Source organism: Lepus europaeus, chromosome 17 (genome assembly GCF_033115175.1).
Source record: "Lepus europaeus isolate LE1 chromosome 17, mLepTim1.pri, whole genome shotgun sequence".
NCBI classification, from domain to species: domain Eukaryota; kingdom Metazoa; phylum Chordata; class Mammalia; order Lagomorpha; family Leporidae; genus Lepus; species Lepus europaeus.
Window position 1 is genome coordinate 5,780,146 of NC_084843.1, and position 26,538 is coordinate 5,806,683.

General features: G+C 55.9%; 1 protein-coding gene across 3 annotated transcripts; it reads left to right on the forward strand.

Annotated features, from left to right (window-relative positions):
• Nucleotides 1-208: 208 nt before the first annotated feature.
• UROS (uroporphyrinogen III synthase) lies at nt 209-26,131 on the forward strand. 3 transcript variants are annotated; one of them, XM_062215009.1, is made up of 10 exons: nt 209-415; nt 4,688-4,766; nt 4,941-5,024; nt 6,051-6,147; nt 11,420-11,494; nt 18,167-18,241; nt 22,387-22,467; nt 22,951-23,036; nt 23,874-23,972; nt 24,372-26,131. In XM_062215009.1, exons 1-10 carry the CDS (start codon nt 213-215, stop codon nt 24,507-24,509), a joined length of 1,017 nt encoding a protein of 338 aa, XP_062070993.1. In that variant the 5' UTR covers nt 209-212; the 3' UTR covers nt 24,510-26,131. The 3 variants fall into 3 exon arrangements, with proteins under 3 accessions (XP_062070993.1, XP_062070994.1, XP_062070995.1); XM_062215010.1 differs by lacking the exon at nt 209-415 and adding an exon at nt 4,058-4,193; XM_062215011.1 differs by lacking the exon at nt 209-415 and adding an exon at nt 4,301-4,593.
• Nucleotides 26,132-26,538: the final 407 nt, after the last annotated feature.

Genomic DNA, 26,538 nt, shown 5'->3' on the forward strand with positions numbered 1-26,538 from the left:
GGCAGAGGCCACACGAGGCCCAGTAACCCTAATGGAGTTTAAAACCATATTAACCCCATTAACCGTAGTGGATTCCAAGGCCATGCGCTCTCAGAGTCGGACTTTTCTTTCTCCGTCCCTTTTCACTTCCTCCAAGATTTCTCCTCCCCTTCGCGCAGTGGTTCGACCCATCCCGCGCGTGCCTCCTTCCGGCGGCCGAGTTGCCAGTGCGCATGCGCGAGCGCCCGGCTGGGCCAGGCTGGAGCTGTCCGACGCCTGCCCGGGTCTGGACTTGCGGGGGTTCGGCCCTCGCTGCGGTCCGCGCAGCTCAGACTACGAGGGGAAGGGGCCGGTCACCCCGCGTCGCTGCCCCTGCAGCCTCCTCGCTGGGTCCGCGCGCCCTTCCCAGCGCATTCAGGCCCCACCTGCCCGCGAGGTAGGTGTCCTGCCCGCGCTACCTGTGACCGTGGAGCCCGGCGACGCTTCCTGGGGACCGCGAGTCCGGTCTGGCCCTGGCTCCTGGGCCAGCGGGCCCGTGCCGAAGCCCCCGCGCGGCCTCCCCCACAGCCGGTGGCGCGGGCTCGCCGGGGACCGAACCCTGGCCTTGCTGACCCTCTTGACCTGCAAGTTTTTCAGTTCGGGCGCCGGACGTAAAACGCGTGGGGGTGCGGGGCCTTGGACGCCCTGCCCGCGCCTGCTGGGAGGCGGTGCCGGCTCAGGGCCTCGGGCCCTGCCACCCCTGCTGGACGCCTGGATCGAGGTCGGGGCTCCTCCATCCGTGCTCACAACTTCTCTGCTTGCAAAGTTGAAGTCCTGTGCTCATTAGGCGAGCGTCCCTGGGCTCCCCCTGCCCGGCCGTGGCTGTGAGGTCACCGCTCTGGGAACCTCACGCAGGAGGAATCACAGGACTGGCCCCCTTGTGACTGGGCAGGATGTCTCAGGCTAAGCGGTGCTATCCCGTGTCTCGGGGTTCCAGTTGGATGTACACACCACATTTTGTGTGTCTTTGTGGACACTGGGCCGCTCCTGTGTTTAGCTGTTGTAAATAATACTGCGGTCAGCACGGACACGCAGACATCTCTCCCAGAAGTCCCTCTTTCAGTTCTTTGAGGCGTGCACCTATTCTGTTCTGCTTTTTCGTTTTTGAAGAACTGCACTATTTTGTAGTTTTCCCGTTTTATGCACTGGCCAAGTATCCTTTGCTAATAGAAGTGGAGGAGGCTTTGTGCCCGGGTTCCCCGTGTTGAGCCTGTGGTCAGAGTGTGAATTAGAGCAGCGATGTGATGGCCACTTGTGTTCTCACTCAACACAGTACAGTAGGGGCTGGCGCTGCAGCACTGGCGTCCATATGGGTGCTGGTTCGAGTCCCGACTGCTCCACTTCCGATCTAGCTCCCTGCTAATGGCCTGGGAAAGCAGTAGAGGATGGCCCAGGTGCTTGGGCCCCTGCACCTGCGTGGGAGACCTGGAGGAGGCTCCTGTCTTCACCCTGGCATTTAAAAGCATTACTAATACATCCTTTGAAAATGTGGAGCTCGGGGCTGGCATTGTGGCACAGCACATGGGCACCAGTTCGTGTCCTGGTTGCTCCACTTCTGATCCAACTCCCTGCTGTGGCCTGGGAAAAGCAGCAGAGTACGGCCCAAGTGCTTGGGCCCCTGCACCCACATGGGAATCCAGGAAGAAGCTCCTGGCTTCAGTCTGGCCCATCGCTGACTGTTGCGACCATCTGGGGAGTGAACTGGCAGATGGAAGATCTCTCTGTGTCCCTCCCTCTCTCTCTCTCTGTGACTCTGAGTCTCAAATAAATAAATAAATAAATCTTTAAAGAAAAGAAAATGCGCGTCTCTGTGTGCTGGAGCCTGGAACCACGGCAGGAGCGGTAGGGGCTGAGTGGAGCACAGGCCGTCGTGTGGCTGCTCTTCCAACAGCTTGTGGTCCCCGCACCTGCTTGCTGTGTGCCCTGGGAGGATTTGTGCTTCAGCAGACAATGTGAAGGTTGGGACTGGTGTTGTGGCACAGTGGTTAAGCCGCCATCCACGATGCCGGCATCCCCTATCAGAGCACCAGTTTGAGCCCTGGCTGCTCTGCTTTCGGTCCAGTTCCCTGCTAATGTGCCTGGGAAGGCAGCAGATGGTGGCCCAAATGCTTGGGCCCCTGCACCCATGTGGGAGACCTGGATGGAGCTCGTGGCTTCAGCCTTGGCTGTTGTGGCCATTTGTAGAGTAAATCAGCAGATACAAGACTCACTCTCTCTCTCTCTGTCTCTCTCTCTCTGTCTCTCTCTCTCTGCAGCTGCTTGGTGATGCCAGATTCCTGGACTCCCCAGGTTGGAAGGCGTATTAGAAATCAAACAGAGGGCCGGCGCCATGGCTCAACAGGCTAATCCTCCGCCTTGCAGCGCCGGCACACCAGGTTCTAGTCCCGGTCGGGGTGCCGGGTTCTGTCCCGGTTGCCCCTCTTCCAGGCCAGCTCTCTGCTCTGGCCCGGGAAGGCAGTGGAGGATGGCCCAAGTCCTTGGGCCCTGCACCCACATGGGAGGCCAGGAGAAGCACCTGGCTCCTGGCTTTGGATCAGCGCGGTGCGCCGGCCACAGCGGCTATTGGAGGGTGAACCAATGGCAAAAAGGAAGACCTTTCTCTCTGTCTCTCTCTCTCACTGTCCACTCTGCCTGTCAAAAAAACAAAAAACAAACAAAAAAAAAAACAGAGAGAAACACTTAGGACTTACAAGGGTACTTCAAAAAATTTGTGGAAAATAAAATTTTAAAAGTAAGCTTATTTCGGTGCCAGATTTCTAAGTTCATGTATATCAGGAGTTTTCAGAAAGGTCATTATGGAAAAAAAAAAAAAAAAAAACCTGCCCTAGCATGTCTGAATTCACGGTGCAGGTCATCGAGGAGGGCAGCTGACAGCAAGGGCACGGTGGGGTGTCCACAGGTGGGGTCTCCTCTTCCTCAGGGGAGCCTCAGCTCTGCCCTTGGCGAGGCCTTTGGACCGACGAGTGAGGCCCAGCCGGACAGCCCAGCATGGCCGCCTCCTCCTTAAAGCCCACCAGTGGAGGGCTGGATCATGCCGCCAGAGGACCTGCAGGGCACACCTCAGTTAGCGTTGCAGACAGCTGTGATCCGGCCAGTGTGACACATGAGAGTGACTGTCACCCATGCTGGGCCCCGACTGCATTTTCAGTAACCAGAAAACGATGGGAACCACAACTGCTCCTCCCCGGAGCGCCCAGCCTCAGCCAACACCTCGTGGAAGCAGGTAGACCCTTCACCGAGGCTTCGTTGTTGGTACAGGGCAGTTCCTTTCGAGCCAGATTTCCCTCCGATGTTCCACGGATGCTGCGGTGGTCCAGACCCAGTCAGAAGCAGGCCCTGAGGAGTGGCACCCAGAGTTCGCGTCCACTCCCAGCAACGCAGCCTACAGACTCCTCAGCCACTGCGGGGTGTTCGGTAGGCAGCTAAGCGGTGGCTCGGGTGCTGTCACGAGTGATCAGCATCATTTCTTTTGAGGCCTTGGGTGGTTATAAAGTGCCTTCCCTCAGCACACGAATGTGATGTTGGTGGTTGAGGAGCACTGGGATCGCCCTAACCTGCCAAGATAATTACTGTGACCGTTTGGGTACCTTTTCTTTCGTATATATGTGTATGTGTAAGACTTACAAAGTCATACTGTTTGCGTAGTCCTGAACGCTGCTTTGTTTACTTGTATTTGTGATTGTGTAATACTTGTGGGTATCTTGATGACCTTATGTAACTGTGCTGTGTTGTCTTTAACCATCCCCTCTATGGGGTGTTTGCGCTGTTTTCAATTATTTGCAGCTATAAAGAATGTCTACAGATTTATTTATGACTATTGCCTTAGTGTGGTTTTTTAAAGTAATTTTTTAAAATTTATTTATTTAAAATTAATTTATTTATTATAACAGAGCTACAGAGAGAGAGAGGCAGAGACAGAAACCTTCCATCCGCTGGTTCACTTCCCAAATGAGTACGATGACTGGAACTGGGCTGATCCAAAGCCAGGAGCTTCTTCTGGGTCTCTCATGTGGGTGCAGGGGTCCAAGCACTTGAGCCGTCTTCTGCTGCTTTCCCAGGCACATTAGAGGGAGCTGGATCAGAAGTGGAACAGCCAGGACTCCAACTGGTGCCCATATATGCCAGAGTGCTCACCCCAGTGTGTGTTCTTCGAAGTGAAATTATAGGAAGGAAAGGTATACCATGTATGAGGCCTTTGTTACAGGTTGACAAATTGACTTCTAGGTCATTTGGTAATCTCCTAATTCTTGACAAGTTATAAGACATCAGGTGGGGAGTGGAGAACTCAAGTCATTATTTTCTAACCTGCTCATATGAGCTATTTAGTGTGTTTATCTGGAATTGAAAGTAGTTCTTCATCTCCTTACAATTTCAGATTTGTTTTGTTACTCATCCAACCCAGAGTTCGCACCACTTCCCTTCTGTGAGCCAGAGATGGTTGGTGGGGGCCCCTGGCTTGCACGAATGGCTGGCATCCACCTCTGAGCGGTATCGGCTGCTAACACGCCTGCCCTCCTTGCCCTTATCAGTGGCTCCCGCCTTCAGAAAGAACAAGCCCACTAACGCCAAGTCACGGTGAGGGAGGGGCAGGCCCCATCCATCATTGCTTACAGCAAGAGCTGTTGAGAGCTGACTAAGATCTGCCTCTGCCCTGTGCCTACGCCCCTAGGGACCGGCAGGCAATAATGAAGGTTCTTTTACTGAAAGACGCTAAGGACGACGCCTGTGGCCAGGATCCGTACGTCAGGGTGAGTAGCCTGGACTCCTGTCCCGTAAACCCCATGGCTTCCTCGTGGTGGAAGCAGGGGGCTGGGGCAAGGCAGGGTGGGGTCTGCTAAAATCCAGAGGAGATGGCACAGAACAAGGCGTTAATGGGACACCGGGGCCTTTCCTCATGTTCAGAACTGTTCTCTCGTTTGCAGGAGTTAGGATTATATGGACTTGAGGCCACTTTGATCCCGGTTCTAGCATTTGAGTTTTTGTCTCTTCCCAGTTTCTCGGAGAAGGTAAGCCCGGTCTCCCCCGAGCCCTTTCTTAGAGTTTTTATTGTCTGCAGAATCCTTGCCAGGCCCAGCCAGGACTGTCTCCTGCCCCCTTGTTTTGCCGCCATGCTTTAAAACAAGGCGGCACAGCCTGACCCGGTCCCGGGGCAATACTGGGGGATTCTCTGAGCCCCTCCCACCTCCTCCAGAGAGGCCCCCAGTCTCAGAGATGGGGGCCCCGGCGAGCAGGGCGTGCTGAGAGCTGAACCTGTGCTATCTCCGCAGTCCAGAGCCCTGCACTTGGATCCTCTCGTTAATCCACCGCCCGCCGCAGCCTCTGCAGAGCAGGCAGGAGGTGTCTCTTCCCGCTGCAGAGATGGAGGCCCCAGGTTAGGCAACGCGGCCGAGGCGTCCAGCAAGGGAGAGGCGGGGCCAGAACCCAGACCCGGGGCCTCTGCCCACAACCGCAGTTCTGCCGCCGGCCGGTGTAGGAGTGGCAGGCAACGCAGGGGACAGTCTGGTAAAGCCTTCCGGAAGTTTCCAAGTGGAGATTCAGTGCCCTCAGCCTCAGTGAGGTCAGGTGTCTGCAATAGCCTGTCTCAGAATGGACGTTCTGTAGGTTTTCTCACCGTCAGTTTCTTGGAAAATCGGGCCTTCAAGACAGACGTCACCCCCTGAGTATTCCGGTTTGTTTCAGGTGCAGTTCAAGCCTGCCCTCCCCCCGCACTGCACCCCAATCCCAGGCCGAGTCAGGGTGCTGCTCCCTACTGCAGTTTCGCTTTTCACCCTGTGTGGGCCTTGCCTGCTCTCTCCTAGACCAGGAGCTGCTGGGGGCTGGGGAGAATGCTCCGCACCTGTGTATCCCAAGAGACCTAGATAGCTCTAGGCTTGTCATAGGCACTCTGTAGGGCTGGTGGTTGGATGCCTGGCTGGGTGGGAGGAACCGGTCTGGCTGCTCCTATGGTAAAGCCGTTAGAATTGTGGCTGGGACTCCCTGGGAGGTGTTGGCCTTGGCAGTGATGGAAGCGCCTCTGTTGTCTCGGTGTGTAGCTGTGTCGTCCTGAAGACTACGGGGGCCTCATCTTCACCAGCCCCAGAGCCGTGGAAGCAGCGCAGCTGTGTTTGGAGAAAAGTGGTAAAGCCGAAGGTGAGAGCTGTCTCCTGGGAGCGCCACTGGCCTTGCTTTTTTTTTTTTTTTTTTAAAGATTTATTTTACTTATTTGAAAGACGGAGTTACAGAGAGAAGTAGAGACAGAGAGGTCTTCCATCCACTGGTTCACTCCCCAGATGGCCACAACAGCCAGAACTGCACCGATCTGAAGCCAGGAGCCAGGAGCTTCTTCCAGGTCTCCCATGCGGGTGCAGGGGCCCAAGGACTTGGGCCATCTTCCACTGCTTTCCCAGGACATAGCAGAGAGCCGGATCAGAAGAGGAGCAGCCAGGACTTGAACTGGCTCCCACAGGGGATGCAGGCGCTGCAGGCCAGGGCTTTTAGCCACTGGGCCACAGAGCCAGCCCCTACATCTACTCTTATTCTTCCCCTTGGTTACTGTGTTCCAGAAACAGCTTAGCTCTGGGAAGGAGAAGACAGGGCCACTCCTAAATGCAGCAGACATACCAAGGGGACTCTCCCCCATGTCTTTTAAATGACCAGCTGGGCATTCGTCTCTCTCTCTCGGAATGTACCAGGCTCCAGTTTCTTCCTCAGAGAACATGGTAAATCCCACTTTCCTGGAAGAATGAAGAGAAAATCTAACAAGACACGGGAAGAGTGCCTGGTTGGGTATTTAGTGACTAGGCCGTCTGTGTCCCCTTCCTCCCGCCCCTCACCTCCCTCAGAACAGCGTGCAGTCACGGGGCCAGTGTGAACAGTGTCAGTCACGGGACCAGTGTGAACAGCGTGCAGTCACGGGGCCAGTGTGAACAGTGTCAGTCACGGGGCCAGTGTGAACAGCGTGCAGTCACGGGGCCAGTGTGAACAGCGTGCAGTCACACGGCCAGTGTGAACAGTGTCAGTCACGGGACCAGTGTGAACAGCGTGCAGTCACACGGCCAGTGTGAACAGTGTCAGTCACGGGGCCAGTGTGAGCAGCGTGAAGTCACGGGGCCAGTGTGAACAGTGTCAGTCACGGGACCAGTGTGAACAGCGTGCAGTCACGGGGCCAGTGTGAACAGCGTGCAGTCACACAGCCATTGTGAACAGCGTGCAGTCACACAGCCATTGTGAACAGCCTGCAGTCACACGGCCAGTGTGAACAGCGTGCAGTCACGGGGCCACTGTGAACAGCGTGCAGTCACACGGCCAGTGTGAACAGTGTCAGTCACGGGGCCAGTGTGAGCAGCGTGCAGTCACGGGACCAGTGTGAACAGCGTGCAGTCACGGGGCCAGTGTGAGCAGTGTCAGTCACAGGACCAGTGGTGAACAGCGTGCAGTCACGGGGCCAGTGTGAGCAGCGTGCAGTCACACGGCCATTGTGAACAGTGTCAGTCACAGGACCAGTGTGAGCAGCGTGCAGTCACATGGCCATTGTGAACAGTGTCAGTCACGGGACCAGTGTGAACAGTGTCAGTCACGGGACCAGTGTGAACAGCGTGCAGTCACGGGGCCAGTGTGAGCAGCGTGCAGTCACGGGGCCAGTGTGAGCAGCGTGCACTCACAGGGCCAGTGTGAACAGCGTGCAGTCATGTGGCCATTGGCCATTAGTGAACACTGTGCCGTCACGTGGCCAGTGGCAGGCCTCCAGCTCCCTGTTCAGACTCCACGGAGCACTTCCTCCCTGACTGTTGTGGAGAGCCTCCTGGGCACCAGGATCTGTGATACACTTTTTTTTTTTTTTTTAATTTATTTGACAGAGTTAGAAAGAGAGACAGAGAGAAAGGTCTTCCTTCTGTTGGTTCACCCCTCAAATGGCCGCTACGGCCAGAGCTATGCCAATCCAAAGCCAGGAGCCTGGTGCTTCTTCCCAGTCTCCCATGCGGGTGCAGGAGCCCAAGCACTTGGGCCATCCTCCACTGCCCTCCCGGGCCACAGCAGAGAGCTGGACTGGAAAAGGAGCAACCGGGACTAGAACCCGGCGCCCATGTGGAATGCCAGCGCTGCAGGTGGAGGATTAACCTAGTGAGCCACGGCGCCGGCCCCTCTGGGATACACTTTTACACCAGTCTCTCACTTAACCCACTCAACAAGCCGGAGGCACACAGTGCTACAAGTTGTTTTCCAGATGAGAAGACAGGCTGGCTGAGGCCACAGAGCCCGTCAGCACGGAGCCGGGCGTCCACCCACTGATGAACTCCACGGTCTCAGTAGGGAGCGGAGGCAGCAGGAGGTGCCCCCCCCCAGGGCTTTGGCACGTGTCAGGGTTCGGGTCACATGGCCATTGTGACCATGGCAAGTTCCATGGCATCTCTGCCCCTCAGTTTCCTGGTCGGTCAAGTGGGCGTGGTAACACCTCCCTCGCAGGGTTGTTCCCCCTGCTCGCTGGCTAGAAGGTGTCGGATGCCTGCCGGGTGCCCGACGCCATGCAGAGTCCTCCACCCGGTTCCACCTCCAGTTGCAGAGGAGGAGCCCAGAGAACAGAGGCTGAGAAACACAGTCCGCAGGTCACAGGCCACAGGCTGAGTCATGCCACACCAGTTGTGCCCCAAGGAGAAGCCAGGCCTGGCCTGGAGCGCGATGAGCGTGGCGGGTCATTATCCCCTCTTCCCTAGCGGCTCTCACCAAGGCTCGCGTTCACATTCCCTGCTGACGGGGAGGTTGGCCGCTTGTAGTTTGTGTAGCCTCGCCTGTGGTGTGTGGGTGTTTTGCCCGACAACTGTGTTTAAAGAACATTTTCCCGTATGTTTTCTTACTTACTCTGACTGTAGAGACATATACTTAGTTAGCTCCAGTCATTTTTTTTTTTAAGGTCAAGAAGCAGTGAGCTCTTTCATCTACTGGTTCACTCCCCAATGCCTGCAGCAGGCTGGAGCCAGGAGCCTGGGACTCAGTCCAGGTCACCATGGAGATGGCAGGGCCCAGGTACTTGAGCCGGCACCTGCCTCCCCGGGTGCATATTAGCAGGAAGCTGGGATCAGAAGTGGAGTCGGGACTGAACCCAGGCACTCCGGTATGGGATGTGGGTGTCCCAGGCAGCTCGTTATCCGCTGGGCCAAATGCCCACCAGTCCCAGGTATCGTGATGAAGAAGCAGACGAAAGGGATTGCCTGTGCAGGAACACCCGTGTCAGGGAGAGCCGGCTCCACGGCCAGGCCCCTCACTCCCCGAGTCAGGGAGAGCCGGCTCCACGGCCAGGCCCCTCACTCCCCGAGTCAGGGAGAGCCGGCTCCACGGCCAGGCCCCTCACTCGCATGGTGGTTCCCCCATGGAGCTTGGGAGGGAGTTTGTTCACATGCTCTGGTAACTTTAAAGTAAATGTGATTTACATTTGTGGAATAGGAGAGAAGCTGAGACTTCGTCTTTGGTTACTGTTTGGAGTCTACAGCGTAGAGTAGCTTAGATTTAAAGAGAGAGAATGATCATCAGATTTCAGAAGGGGAGAATTATTTTATTTTTTAAAGATTTATTTATTTATTTATTTATTTGAGAGGCAGAATTATAGACAGAGGGAGAGACAGGGAGAAAGGTGTTCCATCCACTGGTTCATTCCCCAAATGGCTGCGATGGCTGGAACTGGATTGATCCAAAGCCAGGAGCCAGTAGCTTCTTCCAGGTCTCCCACACAGGTGCAGGGGCCCGAGGACTTGGGCCATCTTCTGCTGCTTTGCCAGGCCACAGCAGAGAGCTGGATCAGAAGTAGAGTAGCCAGGACTTGAACTGGTGCCCATATGGGAGGCCAGCACTGCAGGCGGGGCTTTATGCCACAGTGCCGGCCCCAGGGAGAACTCCTGTTGCTTGTCTCCCAAAAGTGGAGTGAACGCCTGCTACGCCCACAGCTGTTGTGACACCTGCGTAGCAAAATGTTGTGGCGTTGGGGGTCTACGGCTGCAGGGTCGAGGTTAGAGCTCCGTGGAGTGGGGCCTCGGGCGGTTCCTGTGCAGCCAACGGTCGTAAAGACCCTCGGCTCACGTAATGGAAGTGGAAGACATGTTTGCTACTGGTTAATGAAGCAATGTGTCCCAGCATTGACAATGATTTTTTATTATGCATGATTTACTTGCTTTATTTGTACTTAGTAGTTATGCCGCGTAGTGCGTCAGGACAAGTGCACCATGATCAGAAACAAGGGAATCAAATAGTGCCAATAAGCATTTCACAAGAATTAACAAAAAACATTTTAGACTTTGGCCCACCAGTCATTAGGGCTATTTACGAGGAGGCATTAAACATTGATAAAAACAGCACACCCTAGACAAGATAAAACAAAGGGAGCTGAGGTGTGAGTTTTAGGGAGCTGAGGTGTGATTTAGATTCCGGGTTATCAAAAGGTTTATGCAACATGGGGATGGGAAAGCTACATTCAATCTTACTTAGGTGATGTATGGGACTTGGGCTAACAAGCACCACCATCTAATAACTCCCCTGTCCCCGGTTCTCATAATAAAAGGTTAACTAGTAACCTGACCTTTACCTTTTCTGTCCTTAAAAGTAGGACTGCGAACCATCACCACAATGTCTCCCTGTGTCCCTTGTAAAGTTAATCATGTAACCCCATTAACCTTACCAAGTTTTTGTAATCTCGGAATTTCTTTTGTCTTCAGCAATGTAGTCTTCCCTATATAAACTCTGGTTTCCTCGCTAATAAATTGCAGCAGCAGCATACTCATAACGTGTGTGTCTGTCTGTCATTTCCCCGCCGATTCCTGATTCTCCTAGAGCCTTCGCCCTCGTTCTCCCTCCGTCTGTGTCTCCGCGAGAGCCGGTCCGCGGCAAACGCCCAACAGCCTTTTGGTATACTTACGTAATCTATTTCCTTTCTTTCATCCACAATTAAAGATTTTTTTATCATCGCATGGTAGTATTCTATGTGACATCATTAATGAGCCTGAAATGTGCTATTTCTAGTCTGACCTCACGCATGAATGAGCCCCACCTGAGATTAGTCCGATGGCAGCATTCAGACTTCTGTCCCAAATAAAACTAATTGTCCTTTTATTAGACAGTTAAATTGCTTTTTAAAATAATTTTTGAAAAACTTTTTCTAATCTTATGTCACCATGCAAATTAGCTCTTGAACCACCGTGAGAATGAGTTCATTCAAGACGCTGCATTTGCCAACGTGGTTTTTAAGACTTTGCCAGCAGAATCCAAGGAATATGCAAACCGAATTCTAGTTTCGGATGCTGTTCTTTACGTTTGGTTTCCAAGGGTTTGCCTTGCTCCTGGGTTTCCCAGGATGAAGGTGCAGTGTTGGGCTGCAGGCAGGAAGGGGCCATGGCGGTGTTAGCAGCTCCCAGCTCACGTGTGATTTTGTGTTTTGCAGTCTGGGAAAGGTCTCTGAGAGCGAAATGGAACGTGAAGTCGGTGTATGTGGTGGGCGGTGCTACTGCGTCCCTAGGTAAGGAGTCGAGTGGAACCCCAAGCCCGGGCTTACCCTTCCGTTTTGTTCCGTTACACCGTAGTGCACTTTAAAAATCCTGTTCTTTGTGTTTACAAAAAGTAATGAGTTTATTAACTCTGAGATACCGTTGATAAAGTAAGAATCGACTAAAACAGATATATTCAAGCATTGCTAAGTGCCATTAAACAAAATTGGTGATGTCTTTGGATGTACCTTGTCAGCATCTATTCAAAAGCTTTATTAAAATGTTGTGACCTTTGGTCCACTTAGTCCCATTGTGAATGTATTTAATGCTAATGAATTATACACTTAAGAAATGGTTAAAATGGTGGATTTTGTTATGTATTTTTACTACAATAAAAAAGCCTAAACCTCAGGTGGTGGTGTGCTTGGTTTTTACAGTTTTCTTAACATCTTCTGTTTTTGTCCAGGTAGTCTTGAATTTATGTATTCTTTTCAAAGCCTAAGAGGTGGAAAGCAACTTATTAAAAATTAGCATTAAAACAAGTTAAATACTTAAATGGTGCTTGGCAATTATGAATGGATTAGCTTGTAGCTATTTCACAGTGGTTCCGTTGGTCCAGATTAATTGTAAAATGTCAAGACATAGTATGAGAATGAAAGTCGTTCAGATACTAAAAGCATATTTTCCAGACAACAAAATAAGGTTGGTGACTGCAGAAGACGCCCAGGACTCCCGGACAGCACGGGCCGACCACAGCAGGGAGGAGGGATAGTGACTGGGTGGCCCAGGGCCCCACCTCTTTGCCCCCAAAATAAGTTACGAGGAGAAAAGTCATCGCTTCTCGGCCTTTTGGCTAAGATCAAGTGTAAAACAAGGAGAAAAGTAGTTAATGCAGGCATTTTTTTTTTTTTTTTTTGACAGAGTGGATAGTGAGAGAGAGACAAACAGAGAGAAAGGTCTTCCTTTTTGCCGTTGGTTCACCCTCCAATGGCAGCTGCGGCCGGCTCATCACACTGATCCGAAGCCAGGAGCCAGGTGCTTCTCCTGGTCTCCCATGGGGTGCAGGGCCCAAGCACTTGGGCCATCCTCCACTGCACTCCCGGGCCATAGCAGAGAGCTGGCTTGGAAGAGGGGCAACCAGGATAGAATCCAGCGCCCCAACTGGGACTAGAACCCGGTGTGCTGGTGCCACAAGGTGGAGGATTAGCCTGTTAAGCCACGGCACCGGCCTTTTTTTTTTATTTTAACAGAAGATCGATTTAGTATATATTAAGATTTCATCAGTTTGCACCCACACAGAAACACAAAGTATAAAATACTGTTTCAGTACTAGCTATAGCATTACTTCACATTGGACAACACATTAAGGACAGATCCCACATGAGAAGTAAGTACACAGTGACTCTTGTTGTTGACTTAACAATTTGACACTCTTGTTTAATGGCGTCAGTAATCTCCCTAGGCTCTAGTCATGAGCTGCCAAGGCTATGGAAGCCTTTTGAGTTCGCCAACTTCGATCTTATTCTGACAGGGTCATTCATAGTCAAAGTGGAGGTTCTCTCCTCTCTTCAGAGAAAGGTACCTCCTTCTTTGATGGCCCCGTTCTCTCCACTGGGATCTCACTCGCAGAGATCTTTCATTTAGGTTTCTTGTTTTGTTTTGTTTTGTTTTTTGCCAGAGTGTCTTGGCTTTCCATGCCTAAAATACTCTCATGGGCTCTTCAGCCAGATCCAAATGCCTTAAGGGCTGATTCTGAGGCCAGAGTGCTGATTAGGATGTCTGCCATTCTATGAGTCTGCTGTGTATCCCACTTCCCATATTAGATCGTTCTCTCCCTTTTTGATTCTATCAGTTAGTATTAGCAGACACTAGTCTTGTTTGTGTGATCCCTTTGACTCTTAGACCTATCAGAGTCATCAATTGTGAACTGAAATTGATCACTTGGACTAGTGAGATGGCATTGGTACATGCCACCTTGATGGGATTGTATTGGAATCCCCTGGCATGTTTCTAACTCTGCCATTTGGGGCAAGTCCGATTGAGCATGTCCCAAATTGTACATCTCCTCCCTTTCTTATTCCCACTCTTATATTAAACAGGGATCACTTTTCAGTTAAAATTTAAACACCTAAGAATAATTGTTAATTACAGAGTTCAACCAATAGTACTAGAACAAAACAAAAAAAAATAGTAAAATGGATAAAGTATTACTTGTACATCAACAGTCAGGACAAGAGCTGATCAAGTCACTGTTTCTCATAGTGTCCTTTTCACTTCAACAGGTTTCCCCTTTGGTGCTCAGTTAGTTGTCGCCGATCAGGGAGAACGTATGATATTTGTCCCTTTGGGACTGGCTTAATTCACTCAGCATAATGTAGGCAATTTCTGATTCATTAGCCCAAAAGTCAGCTGTCAATTATAGAGTACACTTACAGATTCTCTTACCTAGATTTCTGAGCCACAAATTCACTCTCACACATCAGCGCCTTGCAGTCTGACTCGGCAGCGTTTGCCCTCGCTGCTCTGCCAGGTGAGAAAGAGAGAAGCTGAGGAGGCGCTGCCATGAGCGAGCGGCCCGGAGGGTGCCGTCGCCCACAGCAGCGGGCATGCTCCCGGCTGGAAGAAGAAGACGCAGTATGCAGGAGGCTGGAATTAGGGTTTGGCAGCCTCACAAATCTGGGAGGAGAGCCATCTCCCTGACGCGGAAGTCGGGGCCAGCTTGGAGCGTTCTCTCAGTCCACCTGCTCAGACAGGTGCTCCAAGGAGCTCTCTGGAGTGGTGTCTCTAGACTCCCTGGGGTTCCTGTTCCTCTGGTTCCCAGCGGGAGCCCGGACAGCTGGGAGGAGAGCAGGCTGAGTGTGTTCGTCGTACTTGCGCTGTGCAGCCTGTGGCCCCCAACCTCAGGGGCTGGAAACAGCAGCATTTACTCTCCTGGCGCTTCTGTGCCAAAAGCCTGGGCGTGGCCCAGCTGGCTCTCTCTGGCTCAGGCCCACCACCAAGCTGCGCTCAAGACGGTGGCCAGGGCGGCAGACATCGTGGCCTTTCTGCTTCCCAGCTCGCCCACAGGGGCCTTGCTAAAGGGCCACTTAGGCCATGGCAGCAGCCCCCCCCCCCCCCCCCCCCGGTGCAGGACCATCCAAGGAGCCGGAGCACGGAAGCCAGGGTCTGCTACAGCCCATCGCGTCTCCGTGTTTTCTTGTAGTTTTTGAATCGAGTCCACAGGCTATTCCCACTCGAGTGGAGGGAATGGCACCAGAGATGACCCACCCCCACCCCGGCTCTGGCTGCTACAGCAGAGCTGCCCCAGGCCCCAAGAGGCCTTGCATGGGGGTCAGGGGAGGGATGAGAGAAGCAAAGAGAAGAAAGGGTTGGCAGTATTCTAGATGTAGGCGTGGAAATGGCCCGGTGGTCCCCAAGGGGTGCCGTGAGGAAGTGCAGAGGGGAAAGGTGCCGGTCACTTCGTGAACGGTGCCGCGTGACGCTTACCTGTGCATTACTAATGGACGGGTGGGCCTTTGCTGATAGCGTGGTGTGCCTTCCCGTGTGGTCCATGTCAAATCTCCCGAGATCATTTTGAGTGTGTAATTTATGCATATTCTAGAAAGATCTCAGTTTGCATCAGAGAGCCCAGGTTGGTTGTCTCTGTGAGGTAACGCCCCGTAACTCCACCAGTCTCCTGGGAAAGCCTTCCCTGTGGCCGCCCAGAGGTGTGGTGCCCCTCCCCCATCTGATCGTAGCGTTGGCACCTGAGGACCATTTTGGGGCCGGAGTTGCTTGGCCTTGTAAATCCAGATACACAGTAACCTAGCAACGAGCAGCTCAGCACACAGAGACTTCTTTGTGAGGTGTCTGTTTGAACTGTTTGAGCAAATGATCATCTACAGGTGTTAGTACAATTTATGATGCCCGCTATGAGCCCCTGTTACACACCAGGCACTGTGCTGTGCGCTTCATATACATGATTTCTCATTTCCATTAAGAAGGTTTTAGGAAGGTTATTTTACTGATCTGAAAACAAAAACCGGCCTGAGAGAGAGGAGTACTGTCCCAGGATTATAGTACAGCTGCTGTTTAAATCCAGGACTACATTTCTCCAAAGCCACCATGCCCATTTCACAATTGTTTGAGCCTTATCTTTTTATATATTTTAAATATACATTAAATGTTTGTTAAATGTATATAAAATATAGTTTATATATCTATATATATATTTGAAAGAGTCAGAGGGTAGGGGGAGAGAGAGAGATCTTTCATAAGCTGGTTCACTCCTCAGAGGGCCACAGCGGCCAGCACTGGGCCAGGCCAAAGCCAGGAGCCAGAAGCTTCATCTGGGTCTCCCACACGGGTGGCGGGGGCCTAAACACTTGGACCATCTTCCGCTGCTCTTCCCAGGCTATGAGCAGGGAGCTGAATTGGAGGTGGAGCAGCCAGGACACAAACTGGCGCCATCACGGGGTGGCTTAACCAGCTATGCCGCAGCACTGGCCCAGCCCTGTGTTCTATTTTACACATTACTCTCTGCCAGGTTTTCCCATAACTTTGCTAATGTCCTCAGTTCCCATTTCCTGATTGACTTGCTTTTGCACTGAGGGTTTTATTTTACCTTCAGATTTATCAACTATAAACACTAGGCGGCAGATGTCTCCCAACGTGTTTACGCAAGCCCAGGATACTGGGTCCACTGTCCGTGTCTCCCTCGAGCGTAAGAAAACCTGGTGGCAGGTTCATCTGTGGCCGGCGTGGTTCACTTAATGCAGCTAGGGAGGAGTGAAGTCCACCATCAGCCATTACCTGGGGAAGGCCCTGACCGCAGACTTGCCCAGGCCCTGGAGCTGGTTGAAATGTGTGTACCGATGATGGAGCAGGGCCAGGCTTGCCACACATGGCTGAAATCTTAGACCAAACCTGCATTCCTCAGATGTTTCAGAACCTGCGGGCCGTGGGCGGACGAGATAGCCCCAGTCCCTGCCCTCGCAGGCAGAGCTGGCCTTGTGCAGCCTCACCCCCCGGGTGGGGTAGCGCTTGTCCTGCCCACGGGCTGTGGTCAGGATCCAGCAAGCAGGTGCACACTCTGGGAACAGCAGTGCCTCCTGTGGGAGTTCGTGTTCAAGTCTGGATGTGGTTCCTGTTGTCCTGTTGCCGGGGGAAAAGGCATCTTGGTGCCACTGTTAAGCACCACTGGTCACAGCAGGTTCTTATGTCTCGGTTCTGTTGGTGGTGGTTGTCAGATTCCTCGGTGCATGTAGCCCTTCCAAAGGCAGCCAGAGGGAGGAGGCCCAGCGCTGGCCAGCTCTGTGGCGGAAGCGAGGGCTTTGGTCCTGAGTGCAATTTATGGCCACGTGTGACTTGTTTCTCTTTGACTCAGCACGTTTTCTGTGATCTGTAAACTAACGCTGCCATCGAAGCTGCTGTTGGTTAGTAGCCAGCCCTCTTGTTGACTCCGAGATGGGAAGCCCGTAGTGTCTCTCTCCCAGTGGAGTTCCACATTCCTGCGAGCCGGCCCTGGCCTGCCTGCCTCCCTCAGCGTCCGTGGCAGAGTGGGCACGTCTTCCTGTCTGGAAAAGTGCGGAGAGCCCGAGTTTGCCTGCCTCCTGCTGAGCTCACGCGTCTCTCTAGAGCGCCCAGCGCAGCCCCTCCCGGTAAAGGCTGCATCTTCCTGCTGTGGGCCCTCCCGGCGGCTTATTGGAGGACCTTCCCCGTGTCCCTCCCGTTTCAGGCTGGCCATGGGGATCCACATCTCTCTGGACAGGGGCTGGCCCATCTCCCTCACAGACAAGGGTTCTGCAAGGCAGCGCTGAGGCCCTGGCTGGGAGGAAAGCAGCCTCCGCCCATCCCGCCCCCCACCCCGCCAGGGGCTGCGCGCTCACCATCCACACAGTCCAGGCAGCCCGGGTGGCTGGAGTGTCCCCCCTCTGGTGGATGAGCTCCGTGGGGCTCCGAGAAGTTAGTCAAGGCCTGAGAGGTTAGTTAAGGCCCCAAGAAGTTAGTTAAGGCTCTACTCTCCACTACACACCTCGGAGGGGAGGGGCCAGGACCCGACACCTTCGTGGTCTCGGTGGACACAATTCAGAGGAAACTAGGTTTGACTGGTGCAGAGCGTGCGTGTTACGGCATTCTGGTCAACTGCAGGCCACACAGACTTGTTCCCGGCAGATCATGGCCCAACTGAAACCTCCTGGTTGCACCGGAGCCATTGTAACACAGCAGGGCTGCGCATCGCTCAGGCTGTGGGGACGGCTGGTGTCCACAGACCTGCGCCACCAGGAGTATAGAACATGTGCGGTTACGTAATCCCCGGTAGTGACAGCAGGTGTCGCGGTTTGCGTGCTTGCTGTACTTCTGGTCACTGTTTCAGAGCGTCCTACATGCTTGTAGGACAGGAGTGCCCGGCTACACGGCAGCAGCCTCCTCTGTCTCGTGTTCACTGGGTCTCTTGGTCGCATCACTGTCGTCTGTGTGTAACTGAATCCTGTGGTGGTCCTTCTTTGTGGCCCTGTGGACACATGCCACGTGGCCCCGATGTGTCGCAGGCTGTGCCCTCCAGACTCTGCGATGTCCACCTTACGATGACATCGGCAACCAGCACATTTCTCAGAACAAAACCCCTGCCAGTAAGAGACCATGGCTGGATTTGCACATTAAAAATAACACAGGGGAAAAGGACTTCAAAGCCCCCTAAAGAAATACTTGTCTGTGTTTTCCAGTGAGTAAAATCGGCCTGTGTGCAGACGGAGAACACAGCGGGAACGCTGAGAAGCTCGCGGAGCACATCTGTTCCAGTAAGTAGGGACGCTCGCCCCACGCGGAGCATCGGCTCTCTGTCGGCTGATCTCAAAGCCGCCACGCGGGGAGAGTCCGTGTCCTGGGGCATGCCCGGGCTGATGGGGACTGATGGGCAGCGTGTAAACCACTCTGGGACCATAGCCAACTTGTGTCAGTCTGTCCTGGGAGATGTGGCCCGCCTCCTGTCCCCTGTTCCCTTTACACCCCGTCCCCTGGGGACGTGGGCCAACTGCACGTGTCCCAGGGAGACAAAGCCGGGAGGCCGTCTGCGGGGAACTCGCTCTCTGCTGTCTGGGGACTGTCTGCCCTTCCTCTCAGGAGCTGCCCCGCCTCGCCCCGTGGGGAGCGTGGCCGCCTGATGAGCTCGTCTCCGTCACCGTCACCGGGGGGTTTGGAGCTGAGGGATCCCTCTGGGATGGCCCTGCTTTAGCTGCGTCCTGGTGTCAGGTTGTGGGAGGCCCCGGGGTGGCTGCTGTGCTGCTGGCCGGAGTGCTGAGGACCAGAGGTCGCCAGGACTCCCCGTCCTCAGGGTGCATCTCCAGGGCACGGGGGCCTGCGTGGATGTCTCCGCACTGCCAGGAGGCTGCCATCCAGCCCAGTCTCTTCACTTGGAGAGAAGTTGCCACTGCTGTGCGTCCTGCAGAAATTTTATAGCCCGGAACGGTGGGCCACTGTCACGGTCAAAGTACACAGTCAGGAGACTGTCATGGGGCAGAAGCGTCCACCATCTGCTGCCGGTGAATCCGGGCAGCCTTTCTTCTCCAGCCACCTGTGCCTGAGTCAGGGCTCCATCTGGGGTGGGGGGCAGCTCAGCCTGGCGTCACAGGGAGCCTGCCCCCGCTCCCCGCCGCCATGTTGTGGAGCGAGGATGCAGACTAAAAGTACGTGGGGCTGAACAGCTGAGTAGCCCCCTGAGCCCCCATGGCTGCCTTGTTTGCTGTGGAATGTTCTGGATTGTGGATAGCTGAGGACCATTTTCTGCAACGTCAGCCCAGAAAGGGCAGCCACTCACTCTTGGGCAGCAGGTGTTGAAACAGCCGCTGAGAAGCCACGGGCAGGAGCTCGCTGTCCAGGTCGGGCTGGGCCCTGGCTTCGGCTCCAGGCCCTCAGCTCCCTGGGGTGGCTCTCAGGGCATCGGTGTGAAGGGTCACTCCGCGTCCTCCCCGTGCGCCATGCAGGTGCCCCAGGCTTTGTGTTTCTCATGTCTCCAAGGGTGAGTCACGGGCATGAGGTAGCACCCGGGCCCTTTCTCAGAAATGTAGAACTAAGTGTGAATGGAAGATCTTGGCGTTCCCCTGGGATGAACACCAGGGTTAACAGAATGAGTCTAGGTTCTGTGGGGGGAGGGCCGCCAGCGCCCCCTCCCGTTTCCAGGCAGAGACGGAACTGGCCTCACAGTGGCTGCGTTATTCCGGGAGGAGAGCGAAGGGAACTGATGGTTCCTAGTTATATGGCCCAGAGCCCTCGCCGCCTGCTCGTCACCAGTGTCACCCGTGAGCCATCACACTGGTGTCCAGGACCTGCCTCAGGCGTGGGAGGGGAGACGGTAAGGTGTCCTGCCCTCACCTCTGAGGACGCTGGCCTGCGTTCATTGCGGAGCCTGCGTCACTTCCTCTAGGCACCACCAGCCTGTCTGTGGGTCCACGTGCAGGTGGGACATCCACTGAAACGCCAAGCCAAGACCGTCCCCTGCTGTTACCACGGCGAGCACAGTAAAACAGGCCTCTTATAGTCACTGCCTGTTTACTTCACCTTGCAAAGACGTGCCAGGCCCTGCGGAAGCACTTAGATCCGTTCACCCCTTAACCTGAGGCTCACGGCGCGAGGGCCCTCTGCTTCCTCACAGGGCACCTCCTGGAACGGGGAAGTAGTTACAAGTAGACTGGTGAAAGTGGGGACAATCACGGCTTTGGAAAGACACAGCCCACAGCAGGCAGATGGCACTGCAGTTCCTGGGAGGTCCTGTGGGGGCCGCCTGCTCCCTTCTCCCTCCAGCCAGCCTCGTTATTCCATTATCGGCAGCCAAGTGCCCACCTCTGCACACCCGACTCTCCCGGCAGCACCCGAGGGAAATCCGCGCAGACCCGGCGGTTCTCCGGCTTGCAGACTTGTGCGCGTCCTCCGGCGAGAAGACGTCTTAGGAGATTGGTCCCATCTCGCAGTCTCCTGCAGGGGTGACTTGTTGAGCCCTCCTCGGCCGCACGGAGCTCCCCTAGGATTCTCAGCATGGCTACCCGGCCTCGGCCCTGACTGCCCAGAAATCCAGGCCTCGTCCTGGTAGAGGGACAGGGAGCAGGGCCTCTGGGCTCTGTGGGCTTTAAGCATTGCTCTGTCCTCCTGGGGTGAAAAGCAGCCAGCGTTAGCCGTTGCGTTGAGCTCTGTGGGTTGGAGAGGAATCCACTGTATGACGTTTAGCCCCAGAGGGAAGGGGTTGTGTCTCTCACTTCTCCAGTGGGGCTGGCTCTCAGGAATGTGCCTGTAGGAGGTCTCCCCTCGGCGGCAAAGGAGGCTGCCGTTGGGACATGTCCATGTGCCCTTCCTGTGCTGATAGGGCGGTGTCTTCCCAGTGGACAGCCGAGCTGGTGGGACGTCTGTGGCCCCTGCGTGCCCACACAGCCAGGCTCCCTGGCATTCGCAGCAGGTGCATTGCCAGTGCCGGCCCTCGGGCAGCCCAGCCCTGGGAGTGCAGTGAGAGAAGAAACGCTGTGAACGGGGCCCTCCTGGATTCTCTGGAGGCTCCTTGCACCCCGTGGGACTGGCTGGCCACACAGTTGGCTGCCACAGGAAGAGCTCTGGTTGCGGGCATTCTCACCCCACCCCCGCACCAGCCTGCATCCCACACCTGACACGGGCCCAGGTGAAGAAACAGCACTCAAACCTGACTTTGAAAATAGGTCTCTAGGGATGGAGTCTCCGGTGCATGAAAACCGTTCTTCCTCTCAGAAAAAGTCGGGCGTGGTGTGTGTAGCCACCGTGTGTTCCTGAAACAAGGCAGCCTGCAGTCGCCCCTCCCCCGTAGCTGGAGTTTGGTGCAGATGAGGCTCGGTGCTCTTCCAAGCCTGTTTTGCTCCTTTTTCTGGCTTGCAGACACCAAAGCAGCTGTGTCCAGAGAGATCTCAGGGTATTTGTAGATGCCCAGTGCCTACACTGGCTCCCCACCACCCCCCGCCAAAGAGTATTTATTTGAAAGGCAGAGACAGAAGGAGAGAGAGCGTGTGCTTCCATCTGCTGGTTCACTCCCCAAATGGCTACAGTGGCCAGGGCCGGAGCCCCAGGAGCTTCTTCCAGGTCTCCCACGTGGGTGCGGGGGCCCAAGCACTTGGGCCGTCCTCTGATGCTTTCCCAGGTGCATTAGCAGGGAGCTGGATCAGAAATGGAGCAGCCGGGACTCGAACCTGGCGTCCTTATAGGATGCCCGCTCTGCAGGCAGAGACTTCCCCTCTGTGCCACAGTGCCAGCCCCTCCTCTGATGGACAGATCGGGCAGAAATGCTTGGCTCTGGTCTTCACCTTCGGGAAGGTTCTGGCATCTGAGCGCCCACCAGTGTGGGATGGGATGGTTGCAAGTGGGTGTCCACACCACACGCTGGTGTCACCGCTCTGCGAAGCTGGGGCCGCCCTGTGTCCTCCCCGAGTGGGGGTGCATGGGTGGGCCCGGTGACTGGCAGGCGGGTCTCTGTAAGGCCTGTCCGTCAGCCCCTGGTGCACTTGGCCTGGTGGCTGCTGGCAGGCCGGGAGAGCAGGGAGCCAGGCTTTGCTGGCAGCGGCTACAGAGCCGCTCCCGGCTGCCTCCAGAGCAGGTGCCCCAGCTCACGCCAGGCCTGGTCTCTACCTCTCTGACTTAACTGGGGGTGACACCTGCCTTCTGATTCATGACTGCAGGCCAGGAGCCACTGCACGGAGGAGCAGCCCTTGTGTGGGGGGCGGGGGGGGTGGTTTTCGAAGCTTTGGCCTACTTTACCTCTGAGGATTGTCATGTGACCTTTTAAGGTCAGCAAGGTCGCAGCTGCTGTTCCTGGGACTGAGACAAGGGCCTGGGCTGGGCCGGGAGCCCCAGGCTGCTTCTCCTGCCCCTGCGCCAGGCATGGCAGCTCGGCTGACCTGGTCCAAGCCTCTCTACCAACCTGGTCATTTCTCCACAGAGGAGTCCTCGCCCCTGCCTCTTCTGTTTCCCTGTGGAACCCTCAAAAGAGAAGTCCTGCCCACAGTGCTCAAGGAGCAAGGTGAGGCCGTGTGCGGCGCCTGACTCCTGGCCTCTGAGAGCCGCCCGCATGCCTGGCTGCTCCGCACCATGAGCCCCGCGTGTGGGATTCGGGCTGCCCCGCACCAGGAGCCCCACGCGTGGGATTTGGGCTTCCCCGCACCAGGAGCCCATGCCCCGCGCGTGGGATCCGGGCTGCCCGCACCAGGAGCCCCGCGCGCGGGATCCGGGCTGCCCGGCACCATGAGCCCTGTGCGCGGGATTCATGGAGTGGCCAGGGACAGGCCTGCGGGACAAGCTCACAAACATGGGGACCAGAGGTGCGCACAGGTCCAAGTGAGGCTCCTGTGCCGACTCCGCTTCCTCCTCGCCGGGAGCTGCCCGCAGCGTTCAGCAGGCTGCAGAGGGCCGTCCAGGGCGGCATGCCCCCAGCGGGGGGTTGTGGGCTGGGGGGCTCGTCGCATTCCCAGCACGGTGAAGTCTGTTTCTGGTTCGATTGCACCAGGGGTTCCCATGGAAAGCATCACCGTCTACGAGACAGTTCCACACCCTGGCATCCGAGGGAACCTGGACAGCTACTATTCCAAGCAGGTACGTGGTGGCACCACGGAGCTGGCGGGGCCCCAGGCTGGGGGCGGGGGGACGAGCTCACAGACTGGGTGTGCACGAGGTTCCCGGTCCCCAGCTGTGTGAGTGACGCTGTGGGCTTCCTGAGGCTCCGTCTCTGTGCCTGGGCAGGAGAGACCCTGCGTGGCGCATTTACAGAATTTAGGGAGATCATTTCCACCAAGCTCTTGGTCTAGCACCCAGGTGTATACAGACCTCAAGTAAGCAGCGGCCGTGCTGTTGCCCCAGCCTCCATCGTGTGGGAGCTGTGGGGCTGGGCCACGCGGGGAAGAGCCTGCGGTGCCCTCTCTGGGGTCTGCCTTGGGGCGGCCTCAGGCGGGAGCGTGGAGAGCTCTTGTTGGGGCCGATGGACGCCGGACACCTTCAGCGTTCACATTCAGATGATGCTGTCCCAGAGCTGGCTTCCAAAGGCCCTGCCTGACCCTAGGGGTGGGAGTGGGGGTGAGGGGCCACCGGGGCGACCACGTGCAGGAAGGCCACGCAGCCCGCCTGTCTGCTGAATGCGTCGTCGGTTGGGAGCCGGGGCTGCTGCCTGCTGCCGGTGCCAGGAGCCGGAGGCACTGGTCCGTCTGCCGGGCACGTGGCCTCAGACCTGGGGCCCAGCGCAGTGACCAGCAGCGCCAGCCTCTCTGCTCTTTGGAAGTCCTTCGCCAGAATCCTGCCTGGACGGAGCTGAGAGTGCTGCCGTCAGCCAGGAACCACAGCTGCTGTCAGAGCTCTGCGTCCGCCGGGGCTGCAGGAGTTCCCGCCGTGGGAGCTGGAGTCCCGGCCCCGATTGGATCTCGTTCTCGCCTCCCACAGGGCGTCCCAGATAGCGTCGCCTTCTTCAGTCCCTCTGGCGTTAAATACAGTCTCAAGCACATTGAAGAGCTGTCTGGTGACAGCGTGGGTCAGATCAAGGTGAGACGCACGGTGGGCTTTGCGTCTCCATCTCTTTGCTCTTGACTGCTGATCCCAAGGTCCCGTGTCCCGTGAAGGCGCTCCCGGCCTGGCCTATGCCCTGGTGCTGGTCGGTAGAAGCGGAAAGGCAGCGCCTTCCTGGCTGGCGCTCCTGCACCACTGGGGCGGCCCCTCTGGGCTGCCTCCTCGGCCGTGTCGTGGGGACGCACTCCCATGTGGCCTTTAGACCTGGTCTTCCCTGCTGAGAGTCTGGGAGCAGAGGTGCGCATGCAGGCTGTGCTTGCTCCGGGCGGCGTGAGGCTGCCAGGAGACGCTGGGGGCTGAAGGGGTTTCGCCGACAGTGGAGCGGGTGGCTGCCCCTGTGGGGCACTGATGCTGTTTCCTCTTTCTCCCCTGCAGTTCGCGGCCATCGGCCCCACCACGGCCCGTGCCCTGGCTGCCCAGGGCCTGCGTGTGAGCTGCACCGCAGAGAGCCCCACGCCACAAGCCCTGGCCGCCGGCATCCGGAAGGCGCTCCCCTTGCCTGGCGGCTGCTGAATCACCCACACCCATCCAGCTCTCCAGCGCCTGCCTCCAGCCCGAGTGGAACCACCTGGGGGTCAGGGATGGGGAGGGGCTCGAGCCAGCATGAGGCCCACACGCGTGTCCACGGAGCCCGGCCCAGCTGCAGGCAGCCCCAGGCCCTGAGAGCGTCCTGGGCCCGGCAGGGAGGAAGTCCAATAAACACGCTGGCCGCAGGCTCCCTGTGTGTGGACCGTCACTCCTGGGGCATCATTCTCAGTGCAAAGCCGCATGCGGGGAGGAGTCAGCCACGCCCACCCCTGATAAGCTGCAAACCCCGTGTGGGACGCAGACGTGGACCCACGTAGGAGGTGGGCGTGTGCTGTAACAGGACCCCCAAGGGCCCTCTTCCTGAACGGACTTTGTTCCCTGGAGCTGAGGAGACCGGGGTCCCCGGAAATGCAGTGCCCTGCAGAAGGGCTTTGAAAATCTGCCCCAGGTTTTATTTCCACTTTTAAATCTTTGCCCAGAATTGAGCCGAGCTGGAGGAAACCTGTGATTGTCTTTTACCGGCCTGTGGGCTGGTGCAGGAAATGTGGAATGCTACATGCACACCCTGTGTCCTGCAGAGGCTGTGCTGGGAGGCACTTTGGGGCAGTACCACCCCAACTCGGGGCAGGGGGCCCCAGGCATCCTCACTCCTCAGAGCAGCCTTGAGGAGGGACATTCCTGTCACCCCATTTTTCTGGAGAGAGCTTAAGAAGTGAGGTGATTGGTTAGGACCGCACAGCTGGGTCATGGCCAGGTTCACACAGCTGGTTCATGGCCAGGTTCACACAGCTGGTTCATACACAAGCACACGCTTGCACACACACACACTCCTCTGTGCGTGTGTGTACCCACACTGGAATCACGATTCCCTTTTATTGTTACTTTTCAAATGTACATTTTCTATATTGATAACTAAAGGGATCCTAGGGCTGGTGCTGTGGCGTAGCGCTCGGGTAGAGCGCTGCCTGTGACACCAGCATCCCGGATGGCTCCCGCTCAGTTCCTCACTGCTGCACTTCCCATCCCGCTCCCTGCTGTGGCCTGGGAGAGCAGTGGAGGATGGCCCAGGTCCTTGGGCCCCTGCACCCGCATGGGAGACTGTGGGGAACCGCAGGCTGGCCACCTGTGAGAACCTCCTCATCTACATAGTTTGCAGCAATCGGTGGACTACAAGGCCTATGAAAACAACCAGGTGAAACAGATGAAACAGAATGGACTCTGCATAAACAACTAGGAAGAACCAGGTGAAACAGATTAACTTTCGACCTGAGGCTATACGCGCCCTTTCATCTGATTGGACGGTATCAGCATAAAGGGACATTGGGATCTGGACGGGCTGGTGCGGCCACCGCCGCCCCTCCTCTCCTCTCCTCCTCTCCTCTCGCTTTCCTTCTGCCCCCACAAGTAAAAGTTCCTTGAGAACCGAGAAACAGTGACTGTGTCGTGACTACGTTGGACCCTCGCTGGTGAGGGTCCGACAGGAGACCTGGATGGAGCTCCTGGTTCCTGGCTCAGGCTGGCCCAGCCCTGGCTGGTGCAGTCATCTGGGGAGTGAACCAAAGGATGGATGCTCTCTCTCTGTCTCTCCTTCTTTCTCTGTAACTCTTTCAAATAAATAAACATTTAAAAAAAAAAAAACTTCAGACATTACAAAACAATAAAGAGATCCTAAAACCATAAGTAAGAAAGTGAAGATGAGGAACAAACTGGAAACCCCCAAAGAGCCCTCAGAGAGACACCTGCCCCCCCCACCCATGAGCAAGTGCAGGGCCCAGGTCTCCTGACCCCAGGCCAGGCTGGGTGCCTGGGGGAGGGGCGTGGGTTCGCACCTTTGCTCTCAGGCAGATGGACCGAAAGTCCTAGCAATTCAGGCAGCAGCCTTGCACCATGGAGATGGATCCCCAGGCGTGTGCGACCTGGGAGGGGCCAGGAGTTCTAGCACCACCAAGAGAGGAGGCCCTGGGGCCTTCAAAGGCTGCCTGCTGACCTGGCGCACTTCAGCGCTGGGTGAGAA

Excerpts from the sequence above, each read along its gene's own strand:
- UROS (XM_062215009.1), top strand. The coding sequence starts at position 213 with ATGCGCGAGCGCCCGGCTGGGCCAGGCTGGAGCTGTCCGACGCCTGCC. Across the intron at positions 416-4,687 it reads AGGCCCCACCTGCCCGCGAG|GGACCGGCAGGCAATAATGA; the intron begins GTAGGTGTCCTG and ends CTACGCCCCTAG. Across the intron at positions 23,973-24,371 it reads ACAGCGTGGGTCAGATCAAG|TTCGCGGCCATCGGCCCCAC; the intron begins GTGAGACGCACG and ends TCTCCCCTGCAG.